This window comes from Myotis nattereri (assembly GCF_964212035.1).
Source record: "Myotis nattereri genome assembly, chromosome: 1".
Classification (NCBI taxonomy): Eukaryota; Metazoa; Chordata; class Mammalia; order Chiroptera; family Vespertilionidae; genus Myotis; species Myotis nattereri.
In genome coordinates, this window is record NC_138075.1 from 12,865,473 (window position 1) to 12,883,375 (window position 17,903).

The 17,903-nt window shown below is 45.9% G+C and overlaps 2 protein-coding genes across 11 annotated transcripts in view; one reads left to right on the plus strand and one right to left on the minus strand.

Moving 5' to 3' along the window:
* ZC3H14 (zinc finger CCCH-type containing 14) overlaps positions 1-422 on the minus strand; it is a 42,213-nt gene extending 41,791 nt beyond the window's left edge. For 7 of the 10 annotated variants that reach the window (XM_081111739.1, XM_081111738.1, XM_081111734.1 and 4 more), the window contains exon 1: positions 239-418. In XM_081111739.1, coding sequence (XP_080967865.1) covers positions 239-274 — 36 coding nt within the window. In that variant the 5' untranslated portion in view covers positions 275-418. Of the gene's footprint in view, positions 1-238 lie in introns of all 10 variants that reach the window. The other 3 variants (XM_081111732.1, XM_081111740.1, XM_081111737.1) reach the window with 1 other exon arrangement.
* A 10,816-nt stretch (positions 423-11,238) lies between these two features.
* The window catches only part of PTPN21 (protein tyrosine phosphatase non-receptor type 21), a gene marked incomplete at its 5' end in the record, with an annotated part of 63,288 nt that continues 56,623 nt past the window's right edge, over positions 11,239-17,903 (plus strand). Inside the window, one exon of the mRNA XM_081111886.1 lies at positions 11,239-11,418. Coding sequence (XP_080968012.1) covers positions 11,239-11,418 — 180 coding nt within the window. The remainder of the gene's footprint in view (positions 11,419-17,903) is intronic.

Sequence of the window (17,903 nt, forward strand, 5' to 3'; positions counted from 1 at the left end):
GTGGTCCCTCCCGGTGCGGCGGAGCACGGCTCTCACCGGCCACCCACGCCTCCTTCCGCTTCCCCGCGGCCCGTTTGCCCGCGCACTCCCGGGGCCGCGTCAGCCCCCAGGCCCGAGGAGGCGCCGCTAGCCGGCGACCAGGCCGCAGCGTCCAGGCCGGGCCCACCACCCCGTTACTCCTGACAACCGCGCGCCCGCCGAGGCCCGGCTTCCCGCCCCGGCCCGCCGCGGGCCTCACCCGGATCTTGCGGCTGATCTCGGTGCCAATCTCCATGGCTCCGCGGCGGGCGGCGAGCTCAGCACTGCGCGGCGCTTCGCTTAGCCAGAGCCCGGAGCCGGCTCCAGCGCGCAGCCCCCGGGACACAGCCGCCGCCGCTTCTGGCTGCGCGGTCTGCGTGACCCGCCCACACCGTCCCAGCGCCCGGAGCGAGCCGGGTGGCGCGCGCCTGCGCCTGCGCCTGCGCCTGCGCACACCTGGAACCCCCCCCCCTTCGGACCTGCGCTCTGGCGCCCTCTGCTGGAGGCAGGGAGAGCAGCGGCTTGCGCCTGGCCTCGGATTCCCTTTCTCTTTGGGCACCTGCAGAGCTGTTGGTTGGTCCCTGTTCTCGCCCCTAGTTATTAATTTTACTCTCCGCTGGAAAATATGTATGAGTTAAATATGCAGCGAGAAAATCTCTGGCTTTGATGTGATATCCGAATTCGAATCCAGCCTTCACTTACTGGTAGTATGATATTGGTTTAGATAAACTTTAAAACATTTTTTTTCAATTACAGTTTACAGTCAATATTATTTGGTATTAGTTTCAGGTGTACAAAATAGTGGTGAAACAATCATATGCTGTACAAAGTGGTCCCCCAGTAGGTATCTATACTCTTGAGTCCTGGTTTTCTACCTGTGAAGTAGGTACTGCCTCCTAGCGGTTGCATTATAATTACACTTGGAGGGAAAACGGAATATCCAATGCAACAGGGCTGAAACATCAAGCATAGTCCTTTGTTTGACTCCACACCTAACCTGAGTGGGGTAAAGGGTGGCTACACCCAAGTCACAGGTGCTGCCCACACTCAAAGGAGGGGATTGGTTATCCGGGGTGTGAACAGCAGGGGCAGAAATCCTGAGGCCACCTCGGGTCTGTCTGCCATGTGGCCCTTCATCTTATACACCTTTTTTTCCCTTCTGAATTCCTTTAACATCCATTTGGGAGCTGCTACTAGGACAAAATATACTCTGTAATGTTTATTTTATTTGTGGGTGTGTCCTCTCTAACAAAATTATAAATTCCTTGTAGTTCTGTATTTCTCCAAAGTGTCTTTCAGCATGCTAAACACATAGTAAGCACTTATTGAGTGTTGTAAGACAAAAAGAAATTAATGACTAAGTTACGAGAGCATTCCTTATGGATAAATTCAGTGATCATGTCTTCATTCAACATTGATGAGAGGCAGTGGAGCGGAGTGACTGAGAACAGGGACACCAGAGCCAGGCTGTCTCCGTTGAATCCCAGCTCCCTTACTCCCTGTGAGACCTTAGGCATGTTGTTTATTTCTCTGGGCCTCAGTTTATTCACCTATGACATAAGTATGACACCTGTTTCTCCTTCGTTAGGGTTATTATAAGGATGAAATGTTAATATTTTGGAAACATTTCAAACTTGCTTGACTCATAGCAGCACTATGTTTGTTGATTAAAAATTAAATGCCTGCCCTGAGCCAGATACTGTGCTAGAAGCCCAAGCACAAAGATGAGCAAGACTACATTCAGGACACAATCCAAAAGACAGTACAGCCCAGCTGATGTTGCTCAGAGGGTGAGTGTTGACCCATGAACCAAGAGGTCACCAGCTCTACTCCACACATGCCTGCAACCAATCGATGTTTCTCTCTCATCGATGTTTCTATCCCTTCCCTTTCCTCTCTCTCTCTCAAATCAATTTTTTTAAAAAAGACAGGTACATTGTTTCTATTTGTTTATCCACCATTTCAGAACTAAGAACATAAAACACATGTTTTTCCATTCCTGGGTACAAAATTCTTAGCCAATATTTAGATAATATTGAAAGAACATGTTAAAAGACTAGAGATTATTTTCATTAAAATGTATTCAAAATAAACTGATAAACAAAATAGATCCAGAGACATCGAAGCATGGAACAGAAGAATCTCAGAGGGAAGGCTGGAGGTGGGGGCGGGGGGGGGGATTAATTTGGGAATTTATATGCATATATGCATAGCCAGAATACAGACAATAGTGTGGTGAAGGCCTGGGAGGGGCAGGTGTGAGGTGAAGGGGGGTCAATGGGGGGAAAAAAGGGGGACATCTGTAATACCTTCAACAATAAAGATAAATTTAAAAAAATAAAATGTATTTGGAATGGGGAAATTTGTATTAAAATGTATTCAAGAAAGAGTTAGCTTTGGATACAATCCATTTAAAAGTATTGGGAAAGGGACTTGCAGGCTGCTACAGAAATCGCATATTTAGATCTGAGGAGTCACGAGTCTGGGTCACAGCGGAGCAGCTGGTGGTCCGGTGCTCTTCGAAGACGCAGCTTCACAACTGTATCTCATCAAGAGGAAGATGCTCAAGATGGTGTCCTGAGAGAAACCAATAAAGGGGCATTCGGCTTGAAAAAGACTAAGCTGAACCATGAGAATTCTTTTCCAACAGGGAAGGGCGCTCCGGTTCAGGAGGGATGACATATTTTGCTCAGGGGATAGAGTGAAGACTAGATGGCAACAAACCACAGTGCCGCCTAGGAGAGCTCTGGGCTGTCTCCCGAGAGAGATGGCTGAAAAGAGCATGGTTCTGAAGTCATCGAGGTCTGAGTACGAATCCCCACTCCGTGGAGCCTGCGTCCTCTGACACTGGCCCCTGGCATCTCCAGCCTCCTCCCCTCTCAGGCAGCATTCCCGCTGGAGGTTGCACATCCTCTGGAAGTATGCGTTGGGGGTGGCTCCTTCAGCCTGGAATGCTTTTCTCTTACTTCCTTTGGATGCTTAGTGAACTTTTGTCCTTCCAGACTCAGCCAGAAGCTGATCTCAGTGTTAAACTAGGCGTCTCCACTCCACGCAGAATATACACCCATTAGTAAATGTACTAGTAACGTGACTAGAGTTAGAGATTCATCTTTTTTTCCCATGGTGCGTCTTTGAGGACCAGGCTATGTATCTGATTTGCCTTTCTCTTTGCAGCACCTGTATTCCAATAAATATGGGGTGAATGGACAAGTCTTTTCCGTCGCGGGTAGCACATGGCATGGCTGCCCTTGGGTGAGACACCCTAAGTGCTGGGAATCACACTCATGGCAGTCACTTATGCTACTGAGTCTGACATACTTTTCTCCATTTTCAAGTCCATTTGAGTAGATATATTGCCAATGCTGTCATTCCTCTGAAGTCTAGGGGACTTTGGCCTCTAAATTATCACCCTTTTGCAGCTGAAAAAGTGCTGTACTGTACCTGAGGTGGTGTTGAGTGTGGTAGGCAGAGCACCTAGTGAGGGTTCAGAGACCAAAGGAGATTTCACCTTTCTGGCTGTAGCTCCCAGGACTCCCTCTACCAGGCATCATTATCTCTATAGGGTGGGACAGTCATTCAATTTAGATTCTTGCAGAGGATGGTAACTTACATAGTGAGGTGCAGTGGATACTCACCAAGCTGTGAAAGCAGATTAATTTCTTAACTCCTGAAAAATTTTAGTCACTGCACCACGCAAATCACAACTTCCTTCCGTTTAATGGAGCATCTTTTCAGTACAGAACTTCCTTTTGTAAATTTTACTTTATGTATTTTAATAAGAATTACCTTCAGAAGAAAAAGTATTTATAATATGCCACTTTCCAGGTAACAAGAGGAGAAAAGGTACAGATGTGCAATTGCTTCCTTATTTACAGAATATCTCTAGATGGATACATAAGATTAGGGTTACCCTGGCTACCCCCAGGAGGAGAGCGAGGTGGCTAGCAGGCAGGGTGGGGAGACTTTTCACTTATATCCTTTTGTAACTTCAGGGTTGAACCATATAAATGACTTCACTTCCTTCATAATCATAAGCCAATAATAATTTCATGTGTAACACTTTGAAGGGGTTGTTCAAGTGGCTTCTCACGGGGATGCTACTGTCAGATGAACATGGTTGAGGGAAAACAGCTTAAGTGCTCGGTCAGCGAATGACACTCGCGGATTATGAGGGAGGAAGTTCAACTCAGTTATCTAACATCCTTGGGTTTGGGGATCATTTTCTATTTTTAAAATTCTTTTATTTTCTTCCCGATTCAATTAACACGTTTTTATTTAGTGCCTCCTCTCTGCCCAGCAGTGCCCTAGGAATTCCAGCAGTTAGAAAACAAGCCTTCATGAAAGTTTTTAAAGTTCTTGCCAAGAGTGGACATCGCTGCGGAATGGGGTGGCTGGACAGTTGTCCTGGAACAGAGAGCCTTGAATTGAGGCTTGGAGAGAGGCAGAGGCCTTGTGGGAGGGGGGAGGCAGGAGCTCGGGGGCAGGAGAAACCGTTTGATGGGGGCACTAGGAAGAGAAATAAGGATGGTTTGAGAGGCTGAGACCAGGTTAGAAAGGACCTAAAGGGCAGGCAGAAAAGTTGAATTAGCCTTGGGGGTGAAAGGTGCGGGGGAGAGGGAGAGGGGTTGTCTCAAGAGAGAGGGGTAAGCCTGGTATTAGCATGGAAACAAGAGAGAGCTGAGAGACCAGAAGCAAGGAGAGACCACCCTTGGTAGTCCGGATGTAAAATGATGAGGGTTTGGATTAGAACGGGGGAGGGGACGTTGAGGCGATGAGGAACAGAGAGGAAAGAAAAGAAAATTCGTGAGACATTTGGAAGGAGGAACTATTAGGTCTGAATGACAGGTTGGATGAGAAAGCGAGAAGAATCATGCAGAATTTTGATTTTTCTAGCTTGGGAAATCAGAAAAGTAACTTTTTCATGTCTTTTTTTTTCTTCACACACAAATTGACTCCCTTACAGAGTCCGCTTGAAATATCAATTATGAACAGAAGTGATTTATTTTTTTCCATTAGAAACACATGTAATTAGATGCCTTTAGCTCCATGGCCCAACCTGCATTTGCCCAGGCTTTGTTCTCCCCTAGCACTCATCCCTGTAAGATGGCGCTCACCTTGTTTGTACTGGGTATGTGTGGTGTGTATGTATTTTCTCACCCAGTAGACCAGAAGTCCTTTGTGTGCAGGGGTCAGACTTATACATAGTAAGTCCTCAATAAGTGTCTGTTAACTACTGAAGAAGAAAATGAGACTTAAAGAGAAGCAACATAAAAAAGCTATCCAGAAACAGCACTATTTTAGAAAAAGCAAATTTAAGTTAGAATTTACCTAAAAGCTTCTCTGCTCCAAACATTCAAACCACAGGCCAAGTAAATATCAAACACCCAATTGTGATGTTGTAAGGGTCACAGTTTCATTCCTTGGTTACCAATTCCTGTAATAATACCATGTAATAATAAACATTGCTAGTAGGGTCTAGAATTAAATGAAACACTTAGTATATACTTTTTTAAAAAATATGTTTTTATTGATTTCAGAGAGAGGAAGGGAGAGATAGAAACATCAATGATGAGAGAGAATCATCGATCGATTGGCTGCCTCCTGCAAATCCCCTACTGGGGATCGAGCCTGCAACCCAAATATGTGCCCTTGACCGGAATCAAACCTGGGACCCTTCGGTCTGCAGGCTGACGCTCTATCCACTGAGCCAAACCAGCCAGGGCCTTAGTATATACTTTACACAAGTTCCTGGATCGTGGTCGTTTTATTCCCATCTTATAAAAGAGACTGCACAAAGTCACACCATCGAGCAGGTGTTGGTGCTGGGATTTGAACCCCGGACACTTGGACCCTGGAGCCTGCATCCTTAATAGCTCTAACTTGGTATTGCATATGCAGACTTTTTAATTTTTGTTGAGACTCACAGATGATTTGGGTCGTATCAACCATTTACGTGAGAAAGAGAGAGAGAGAGAGGGAGAGCTTTTCCACTCAGCACTCGTGTTTTTCCTTATGTATGGGACACACCCTCGGAGGCAAGAAATAGAGCGTTTCAATGGTTTTCAGAAATGTCCAAGAGTAATCGAAAAACTCGAGCAAGAACAGCCTTTTACAGACCACCTGATAACAACACTGGAACAAAACCCTCTACCTGGAACAGGACTAACATCCCCCTTCCCCTCATTTGCATTCAAAGCCCGGCTTTATTTGGAAACTCCTAAAATAAGTGGTCAGATGATTAAAAAAAGCGGCGGCGCGCCCCCTCCCCGGCGGCCGGGCGCAGCTGTCCGCGCCTCCCCCGCGCCCCGCCGCGCGCATTCCAACTCTCTGAGGTCACGGCCGCCGCCGCCTCCCCGGATCCGCCCGGCCGGGGGGAGGGACGCCGGCCCCCGCCGCTCCGCTGCCTGCCGCTCCGGCCGCGCGTCCCGAGCCCGTCCGTCCGTCTTCCTGCCTCCCGGGCCCCGCGCGCTTTCTTTGTGCGCCGCTCCTCGCCGGCGGGTCCCCCACTCCAGGCGGCTCCCCTGGCCTCGGCCGCCGCGGGACTGGCCCCCGGGGATGGTCCGCGGGCCGAGTTTGGGGAGACAGGAAGTGAGGCTCGCGAGCCCCATGAGCGCGCCGCGGTGCGGGCGCGGCTGCGGCGGCCGCGCGGCGGGGCCCCGGGAGGCGGGCCGCTGAGCCGGGCGCGCGGCCCCGAGGATGCGGGCGCCGGAGCAGGTGAGGGCGCGGGGCGCCGGGCGGCGGGCGGATCGGTGGGGTGTGTCCGCCAGCGGGGACCCCCGAGCGCGTCGGGCGGCCCTGGGGGACGGGTCCCGGCTACGGACGGATCGGATGGCAGGAGCGTAACAAAGGGAAAAGTCTCCCTTGCCCAGGTCCTCCGCGATCTACTTGAGTCGGTCCTAAAGGGGCTGGAAGGTCCGTCCTGAGTTCCTCCTCTGATTGCGGCGGCTCCATTCCGGAGCAGGGCTTTCAGTCTTCGGCATGTCTGTGCCTCCCGGAGTCTGAAGTGCGAAGGAATTTGCCCGATAGCTTGGCGGAGAAGGGGAGCAGGGAAGGACTGTTTGGCGACGACTGGTTTTGTTTTTGGAGTCAGGAGTGTTTACTCTGGAAAAGAGAATTCTTGGGTCTGCAAATTCCGACTTGTGATTTCTGCAGATGCTGATTAGAAGTTCTTGGCATGCTCGTCTTATTTTCTTTTTTGCTGAGAAAGCCTTATAATAATAGCGTGTGCTCTCAAACATTCAAAACACTCCGTGGGCTCCAAGTGACAACCGCTGTATGCCTGATAGTTGCTGACAGTTTTTTTGTTTTTGTTTTTTTTTTAGTGTCGGATATGACAGCAATTTTACTCTGAAAATAGTTTGTTTTGTTTCTAGGGCATTTTAGTCTCGTGTATCTACGTGTAAATATTTGGTCCATGAGAAACATAGGTTAGAATGCTATAGATCTATATATTACTCTAAAAATATCTTTTTGAGTGGTTATTTTATTTTAAAGCCTCATTGGCAAAATATATATGGTGGGGATCTTATCAGCAAGGGGGGGAAATACAGGATTCAGTTAAAGTGCAGTTGAGAAGGTTTGAGAGGGGATGTGAAGAGAAAACATTAAAATGAATTTACAAATATCTGTCTTTTGAAAACTTGAACAGAATATAGTATGTTATATAACAGAATGGTTTTGTAGTTTTTTCCTTCCAAAGCTAATTATGAATTGTTTACTTTAGTAGTTAGGTAATTTATAACTCCAGACCCAACTATCTTTCAAATTATTACATACTTATTTTACACCTGAGACTCTCCCAAAAGCATCCTAAATTTCTACTCTACTCAAACATTTATAACTCTGTGACATCATTTGGTAGCAAATATTGTACATAAAAGAAAGTTAAAATGTGTAAGTCATTGATAAATTTGTGGTTAAGCAAAACATTTTAACAGTATATTTTAATAGCAAAACATTATTTTAACAGTATATATAGGATATATATATCCTACTGTTAAGATAAAAAAATATATATATATATGCAAAAAGCAAGCTATTCTTATGGTTAGGTCTTGGGAGGGGTGGGAAAGGTGGGAAATGCACCTGATACACACACCCTCAACTTTTAAGATTACATTAACATCTACCAAAATAAAGAGAACACATTGGCTTTTCTTTATACCTGATGTTGTAAAATATTTCAAATCTCAGGGATAAAGGAAAAGTTTCACTCTGCATTTGCTTAATCAGAGCATAAGTTAATAATTACATTGTGTCCTATCTATTGCCTTCAATGTATAGCTCTACTTTGTAGTGAAGAGACTACCATATTTGAACACCCTTAATACAAATATTCATCTTTCCTCTGCATATATGCAATATCTTGTCTTTCATGTCCACTACTTAATCCTTCTTCAGTTACCATCATTTGTGTTTTAAGCTGAAATGCATTACCTCATCTCATGAAAGGGTGTTTAGTATATATATGTTAATGTATATGCAATCTTTTAAAACTTATACAAAAGCTATTGGCTCATCAGGAAATTTTTTAGTTTAAAAGTATTAAGGTTCTCATGTCTTTCTTTTTTTTAAAAAAGTATTTTTATTAATTTGAGAGAGGAAGGGAGAGAGAAACATCAATGAGAGAATCATTGTTCATCTGCCTCCTGCACACCCCCTCCTAGGGATGGAGCCAGTAACCCTTGCATGTGCCCTTGACCAGAATCAAACCTGGGACCCTTCAGTCCGCAGGCGGATGCTCTATCTACTGAGCCAAACCGGGTAGGGCAGGGTTCTCATTCTTGATTTTTATCCATTTTGCCTGAACTATCTATTAAGTTTATGCCTTGATATAACAAACAGCATTACAAACTGCAGGTGGAGAAGCATATCTTTTTCTTTTTCTTTTTAAAATTTTATTTATTGATTTTAGAGAGGAAAGAGAGAGAGAAACATCAGTGTTGTTCCTCTTATTCATTGATTGCTTCTTGTATGTGCCCTGATGGAGGATCACACTGGCAACCTTGGTGTATCAGGATGCCACTCTAACTGAGCGGGGTCCTTTAAAAGTTCTCGCCCAGGGCGAGATCATATATTTTTATAATATTTATTTTCCACTTCCCTCCTTACCTGTAGAAGTATGATGCTTTTACCTACAAAAGTCACTCAGGAAATGCTGTTAATACAGTGCTGTAGGTAGTTCCTGTTTTCTTTTTTTTTCCCTCTGGCCTTCCTCCTCTATTCCTTGTTTTAAACTTTTTTATTTATTTATTTATTTATTTATTTATTTATTTATTTATTTATTTATTTAGGCTCTCTGAAAATAACCAGAATTCAAAAACCAAAACACAAGCAACACAAACCAAAAGCCAGACAGATCGATCGGGCCCTTCTTAGAGGTGCATCCCTATAGGCAAATACAGATGCTTTTCATCTCGAGGGCAGCGCCGGCTTAGGATTCGCCTTGGATTCCGCACGATGCCCGCGGCACTGCCTGGTGCCCAGAGACGCAGCGCGCTTTTGCGGAATGGAATTACCAAACGTTGGCTGGCAGAGCTGGGTGCCATCCATCCCCGTGCCGAGTGCCCATCACTCTGGGGCTGGGACGCGGTCCGGAGAGCGGAAAAGGGCTGGGCATGAGGCGTCTGGGCTCGACCCCAGCTCCTTCCATCCTGGGGTGAAGCTGCGAGGCCTGGGCTCCGTGTCTGCCAGCTGAGCGGGTGGGGGCGCACCCCGCCCCTCCGCGCGGTTCCGGGCCCAAGTTCAGGGCCACCCGCCACCCCCGAGCCTTGAGGAACGATTCATTCTCCTCCGCTCCGACGAAAGCGGAGGGTGGGAACTATCCCGGGGTTCTGTCCGCTCCTCCAGGGGGAAGGACAGCCAGCTGATGTAAGAATCCGCGCTGGTCGCTTCGGGCCATCAACAGGTGTGACTCAAAACGTGGCTGAAGTCGCGTATTTTGGAGTCGTGAGGCTCCGAACCGGAATCAAACAGCCCGCGCCCAAACCTCAGCACTTGTAGGGGCTCGAGCTGGGTCCTTTAAAAGTTCCCTTGGGGAGCAGCCGGCCCGGCCCTGCTCTAGCGCGTCCGTCCGGAAAACGCTGCCCGGGGCGGAGGGTTCCGGGGCTGCCGAGGCTGCGCGTTGGCATGGCAACGACGGCCGCTTTCCCGGGAGGAGTCGGAGCCAGAGCGCTCCTGGGTGTTCTTAGCCACGTGGGCTGGCCGGACCCCGTCCGCCCCTCGTGAAGCCAGATGGCGTTTAAGTCCTCGCCCGCCGCTTCTGGGCCGGGCTCCGCTTACGAGAAGGCCCACCGCCTCCTTAGGCGTCCCCACCCGCGGAGCAGCCCGGGCCACGCTTTTCAGCACTTGTTCCACATGGTGATCTGATAACAAGCGTGTGTGGGGTCTTTCATGATTTGTTTACCAACCAACCAACTTGGTGACGTCACTATTTAGAAACCAGAAGGGCTTCTCCAAATGCTTGTTAAGCGCTTCACCTCCTTTGAACTAACAGCTGCCATATGCTCAAGGGGATTATTCCTCTCATTTGGGTTCAGGGTTAATTTGCCTTTGGCGGCTGAGGCTTGGACGTAGCTCTTTTGGAGGTGTTTTGTAGTTAACTCGCCTAAAGACTAAAGGCCCTCAGGTGTGGAGTATTGGGGAGCCAAAAAGAGTTAACTGTGAAAAAAACAACAACACACAACCCCAAACCACCCCCCCACCTTATCCCAAACAGAAACGGAACCACTATGTGGGTTTACAGTAGTGCCAGCCAACGATCCCATTTAATCCTGAAACAGCCGCAGGCGGTTGTCACTCTTTGTAGGAGTGAGTGAGGGGTGGAGGCTGACCCCAGCGCTAACGCTAACGCAGCTCTGATGCCAACTCCCCCACCGCCTCCCCAACCTTCCAAAGCAGAGGGGAAGCTTATTCTTTGGATATAACTTTATGGATGTTGATTTTAAAAAGCGAAGTCCAGCGTCGCCATTGCCCGTGTAACCAGTGTGTTCCTTTCCTCAGCCCTGGTGTGGATGCCCCCGTCGCCCCGCCTGTGGAGACTCAGTTGCGTTTTAATGGCGGCAGCAGCTGCTGGGTGAGCAGCTGGGGACTGTGCTACCCTCCTGGCAGGAGGGCAGGAGAGGAGAGGAGAGGAGAGATCGCCCTCCTCCCCGGGCACCGCCGCTGCATTGGTGGCCCTGCTGTCCCCCTTTACCCCGCCACTCTTGAAGAGAGAAGAAGATGCCACTGCCATTCGGATTGAAACTCAAACGCACCCGGCGCTACACGGTGTCCAGCAAGAGCTGCCTGGTTGCCCGGATCCAGCTACTCAATAATGAGTTTGTGGAGTTCACGCTGTCTGTGGAGAGCACAGGCCAGGAGAGCCTGGAGGCTGTGGCCCAAAGGCTGGAGCTGCGGGAGGTAAGCCACAAACAAGCCTGCGGGCTCCTCTCCCTACTTCCCAGCCACTTGAATGGATGCTGGCTGCGCGTTCTCAAACCCATGTCCCTGGCCATGATACCTGAATTAGCCTGCTAGCCCACAGTCCCAGGAGACGGAATAGATACAGAACAAGAGGTCTTTCCTTGGGGGTAAGAGAGAAAAGAGAATGCACAGTGCCTGAGGTTTTTTTTTTAAATTTTAATATTTTTATTGATTTCAGAGAGGAAGAGAGAGATAGAAATATCAATGATGAGAGGGAACCATTGATTGGCTGCCTCCTGCATGTTGGACCAAGCCCGCAACCCAGGCATGTTGCCTCCCTCCCCCCACCCCCAACAGAATCAAACGCGAGACCCTTTAGTCCACAGGCCAACGCTCTATCCACGGAGCCAAACTGGCCAGGGCTACAGTGCCTGAGTTTTTAAAAATGTTTATATGTTCCCCCATATGCCATTAAAAGTCAAATATGAATGCATTTTGGATGATCAAGTTTCTTTTTTCTAATATAATCCCAAATGGGGGTCATCCTGATCTATACGTGTACTGACTTCATTCATTCAACATTCATTGTTTTCCCTGGGCCAGGCCAAGATTATTGCTTGAGTTTGAATTCTGGCTGTTTAACTTGGGCAAGCTCTGTGACCCCTCTGGGCTCCAGTTTCCTCATCTGAACCATGGGGATAGCAGGGGTTATCCTCAGAGGGGTTGTGTGATTTGCTGTGCTAGTAAAGCCAAGCTCTAATCCAGGGGTCCTCAAACTTTTTAAACAGGGGGCCAGTTCACTGTCCCTCAGACCGTTGGAGGGCTGGACTATAATTAAAAAAAAAAACTATGAACAAATTCCTATGCACACTGCACATATCTTATTTTGAAGTAAAAAACCAAAATGGGAACAAGTACAATATTTGTATTTGCATGTGGCCTGCGGGCTGTAGTTTGAGGACCCCTGCTCTAATTACTAGTCTGCTATGGTAACCATAGGGAGGTTTGCCCTTGAAAAACCCCTCATCTAGTCAATAGGAAATTGTAGAGTCCTCAAGTATCCACCCAATGGCTTCAATTAAATGCTAGGTAAGGCCTTTGATGAAAAGGGCTCTAATTAAACCTAGGATCCTTCTACCCTTTGGCCACCTGGTTCTAGGGTAAGGGAAAGATGGAGAAACTGGTTATTCCACATAAATGTCTGTATTCCTAACTGGAAATCCCACTGATGTTGTAGTTCATAAATAGTCAGCAATAGATAAACTGTGCCCCTGGTGACCATCCAATCATTTGATGATTCAGTATTAAAGACTTAAATGCCAAGCACATATGTATTAGGAGCTTACCCTAGTGTTGCTACCAGTAGGAAACAGTCCTGGTCCATGCTATGATAGGAGAATTGGAGGGTGTTATAGACAATAGGGTTTGGCAGTAAAGGGAGAGTTTTCCAGGGCAAGGGATGTCTGAACTGGCACCTGAAGAATGGGGCAGGGTGGTCCTATCAGGGGTTGGGGAAGACTATTCCAACAAAGGAACTGGACAGGGCCAAAGACAGGAAGCAGGAGATCTACCTGGAACCTGAAGTGGGGAGAGGAGAGTGGGGAGAGGCAGGGGCCCTATAACACGGGTTTTTGTTAAAGAGTTTGGGCTTATCCTGAAAGTAATAGGGAGGTTAGTGAAGGATTTTTAAACGGGTGTGGGATGATTGTTTTTTTCCGAAGAGAGGGCCCTCTGGGGAATCATTAGAGAGGAGGAGTTGTGGTGTAGATGGTGGTCTGTTGGATTTGGATGGGATGGACACAGTGGGTAGAATCCGGAGATATTCAGGACCCGCCTCCGGAGTGTTGGGGAAGGTCTACCAGGGATCCAGGTTGATACTTAGGTTTCCAGTAAGTGGTGGGAGCTCTAACTGAGAGAAGAAATGTAAAAGGAAGGGTAGCTTTGAGGGGGAAAGGAGAGGTGCGGTGAGCGCAGGTCTGAAAGTACGTATTGACATTGAGATGCCAATTGAGATGTTGAGCAGGCAGAGCAATTGTGGGTCTGGGGCTCAGGTGAGAATCCAGGCTGGAGAGAAAAGATGTTGGAATAACCAGCCGAGATCAGTTAATTAATCAAAGCTGTGAGAAGGTGGGAGGCTGTCCAGGAGGGAACAAGATGTAGCAGACCCGCAGGGTTGAATTAGAGGAGGGGAGCCTTGGAAGGAAGTGGACATGGAGCCGTCCTAGGAGGAAAGAGTAAACCAGAAGAGTTGGCCTCAGCGACCGTTTCTGTTGACTTGCATTTATTCCATGGTTTTGGCTTCCTTTGCCCATTTTTCCTTTTTTCCTCCCTATTTTGGTTCCTTTTTTCTGTAATTCTTCCTCATGCACCAGATCTGCCTACAACCACTACAGAGTCAACGTCTTGAGAAACTGTGGTTAATTTATTTTTGTGCCCAGAGTACCAGGCATGGGATGTGCTCAGTCAATACAGGTTGAACTGAAGCCACAGGCCTTGCCTTCATTCTGTTAGCCAAGAAGTGCAGGGAGCTGCTATCTCTTGTTTAAGGTGATCAGACTCAGGAATAAGCAACTTCATACAGATGTGGGAATTTAATGATTTTTTTTTTTTTAACAGAAGCGTATAGAATGCTTTGAGAGGGAACAGATGTGATCCCTAGAAAATGTCTTGCCCCTGCACAGGCTGTCCCACCATTCTCAAGATTTCATGGCAGTCATGGTCAGGAACTTAGTTTGTAGAGCAAATTTTTTCCTTACAAAGTTTCAGAAGCTTTGCGCTGTAACATGTAAACAGATGGCTCCAGCCCCAGGCCTAATTGTACTGAATAACTGCTCAGAAATAACCTGATTCAGCAACACCTGTTCTGAGTGTGTGTCCATACATCATTTGTAAGATTCATACCAAGTGATATTGGTATGCTGTTGTCTCGCACTATTCTCCCATCAAGCAAACTCAGAATCATCACAGTATATAGATTTGGCTGATAAACTTCACTACTGCCCACATTTAAATTGGGGGAGGAAAAAGTCTTTCCTTTTCTTGCCTAATTGTGTACCATTTCACTATTATGACACTTACAAGGGCTCCACAATAATACACTTACAAGGGCTCCACAATGTACTGTTATAATGCTGTATCCAGGGGCTTCAACTATATTGGTGGTATTTTATTTATTTATTTTTTAAACAGATGTCTTTTTATTTATTTAATTAAAAAAATATTTTTATTGATTTTTTACAGAGAGGAAGGGAGAGGGATAGAGAGTTAGAAATATCGATGAGAGAGAAACATCAATCAGCTGCCTCCTGCACACCCCCTACTAGGGATGTGTCCGCAACCAAGGTACATGCCCTTGACGGGAATCGAACCTGGGACCTTTCAGTCCATAGGCCAACGCTCTATCCACTGAGCCAAACCGGTTACGGCGGCATTTTATTTCTTAAGCTGGATGTGTGGGTATATGATGTTTGCTTTTTGGTCTTTTTTTTTTTTTTTGTCTGAGGTATTTTACAATACATTAAGAACCTAATAACAAAGGTTAATATATTCAATTTACTTGACTTAGGGTTGTTAATTGTTTTCTAAATTCACCGCATTTGAACTATGGAAAGTGACTTTTAAAAAGGGGAAAACAATTATCCTCATAGGAAAATATTGCTGTTTGTTATAGCAATAGCCTCTCAGAGCTGTTGAAATTCTCTGCATATCATTCTGAGTTTCACAACACGTTCCAGAGAAGCTGTGAAAGGCTTTATAGAATTTAAGGGGAATTAGGACATCTCTCCAGTATTGAAACTAAGTTATAGAGGTTTGATGGGGGGTGTCATCTGGGCACAGCGTCTCCCATGGGAATCGGCACATTCTAGAGGGAAGTGGTCAGACTGAAAAGCCGAATGTCTCAGGGAAGGAGACCTGTGTCACCCCAGCTCACTGAGAAGGATATATAACCAGGGTGCAGGTTCAGTAATTAACGCCCAGCTGTGGACCCACCAAGGGCCCCGAGTAAGTGTGCCATGATCTTCCTGTAGGCAGGCCACTTGGGAGCCAGAGCAACTTGGTGAGCAAGAAATGAGAGAATGGAGGTTGCCCTGAAAACCTTACATATCTTCATAATGGACTGCCTCCAGTTCCTTTGAGTCTGGGTAGTTTTTCTGGGCAAGTGCTTAAGGTGGGCACTGGCTCTGTTTGCCTCTTGAGAAGACTGCCTAACAGGCTGATGAACACATTTGCCAGCAGAGTCAAAACACTGGGTTTGGCCGAAACCGGTTTGGCTCAGTGGATAGAGCGTCGGCCTGCGGACTCAAAGGTCCCAGGTTCGATTCCGGTCAAGGGCATGTACCTGGGTTGCGGGCACATCCCCAGTAGGAGATGTGCAGGAGGCAGCTGATCGATGTTTCTCTCTCATCGATGTTTCTAACTTTCTATCTCTCTCCCTTCCTCTCTGTAAAAAATCAATAAAATATATTTAAAAAACAAACAAACAAACAAACAAAAAAAACACTGGGTTTGGAGGCCAGTGCGGCCACTGATTAGTTGTGTGACCTTGGGCACATGGACTTAATTTCCCAAGTCCACTGTTTCTTCCCTCTAAATTGAGAATCACAGTATCTACTTGATGGTCATTGTGAGGATTCAATGTCAAATGTAAGATGGTTAGCAGAGGACCTGGTATGTAGGGAACTCTCAGTAAGTGCTATTCTTCATTACCGTTATTATTTGTGACACCCTTTCCACGTGGTGGTGACTGACCCACTCGTCTTCAAATGAACTCTTTCCTTTTGTGCATATCTTTGTTTCTTCTATTTATTAAGAGAATACACGCTTGTTTATAAAATGTTCTTATAGTACAAACAAGTATAGTGGTCGCTGGTAGTCACACTTCTTTGGTCACTAAAGGGCTAACTTTTTAGTAGATCACTGTAATTTGGCAGTCATATTTGAGCCACTGTTTCATGCCAACTGAAATTAATTTCTACCATGTCACTGCCTCATTGCCCTAAACAACTGCAGTGGTTCTCAACCTTGGCTGCACATTAGAATCACCTGGGAATCTTTTTAAAATCCTGACTTCTGGGCCCCATCCTCCGGAAATTCTGTTTCTTTGTTATGGGGTGGGGCTACAACATTAGTAACAAAGAAACAGAATTTCCGGAGGATGAGGCCCAGAAATCAGGATTTTATTTTATTATTATTTTTTTAAAATATATTTTATTGATTCCCTACAGAGAGGAAGAGAGAGGGACAGAGAGCTAGAAACATCGATGAGACAGAAACATTGATCAGCTGCCTCTTGCACATTCCCCACTGGGAATGTGCCCTCAACCAAGGCACATGCCCTTGACCGGAATCGAACCTGTGACCCCCGAGTCCGCAGGCCGACGCTCTATCCACTGAGCCAAACCGGCCAGGGCAGAAATCAGGATTTTTAAAAAGATTCCCAGGTGATTCTAATGTGCAGCCAAGGTTGAGAACCACTGAACTAGAGCCTTGATAGGTTTTTACTTCTCTATTAGCCTCTTTCTTCCCTCTTGTCCTCACTTAGCCACTAGGATTAAAAATAAAGAAGTTTTAAGGAAATTTTGGATTAAGATTTATATGTTTTCTTTAGTGTGTGTCTTTCTCAAGAATTCTTTAAAAATCTTGTTTGATAATCACATTTTTATCATGCTGTCATGGGTTTTAATTAGATCCATTGCAATCTCTTATTTACAGGAGCCTTCCTTGGTCTTAAAGTCCTTATTCAGCTAGGATTTACACGCGGTTGGAGTTTTTAAGTTTTAAATTTCTAAGGGAAGTTATAAAACCCTGAAAGCCTTTTGAAGACAACTTTTGCATAATTTTTGCTACGATTTCTGTGTGTTAGTTTTAGAACTTAAATCTTAGACGGCATTTTCTTCCAACTATTTCTGAGTTTTGTGTGTGTATTTCCTCATTGTTGTCTACTTATATGGTATATATACATAACTACAATTTTGAGGTTGAGAGCAATACTCAATCACTCCTAAAATAACCTCCAAAATATTTTGTTGAATAAGGGGAAAAGTCTAGTAACATTTAGAAGTTCTTACTATGGCCTCTCATTTTAAAATGATAATGATAGGCTTTGATAGTTGGTTACTGTGTTGTGGTTTATCACAGGTCTTCAGAAAATGTTTTTTTTTAATTGTATTTGAAGTGCATCACACATAAGTCAGGTTTTTTCTCTTTAGAACATAAGCTTCAACAGAGTAGGACTGTTCTGTCACCACTGCCTGATATGGTGCCTTGTGCCTTTCCGTACATAGTTGCTGAATAAATGTCTACTTATTTTTAAACTAAGAGTCTTTTTTTTGAATTTAGATTGATAAGCACGGACAGCAATTCAGTTTAGTCAGCCTGTATTCACTGCATGATTTTATTTCCTGGAGAAAGTTGCACATTTACTACAAAGTTTTGAATACAACTTGAAAAGCACCTTTTTCTTTAGCCTTTTGGTTTTCACT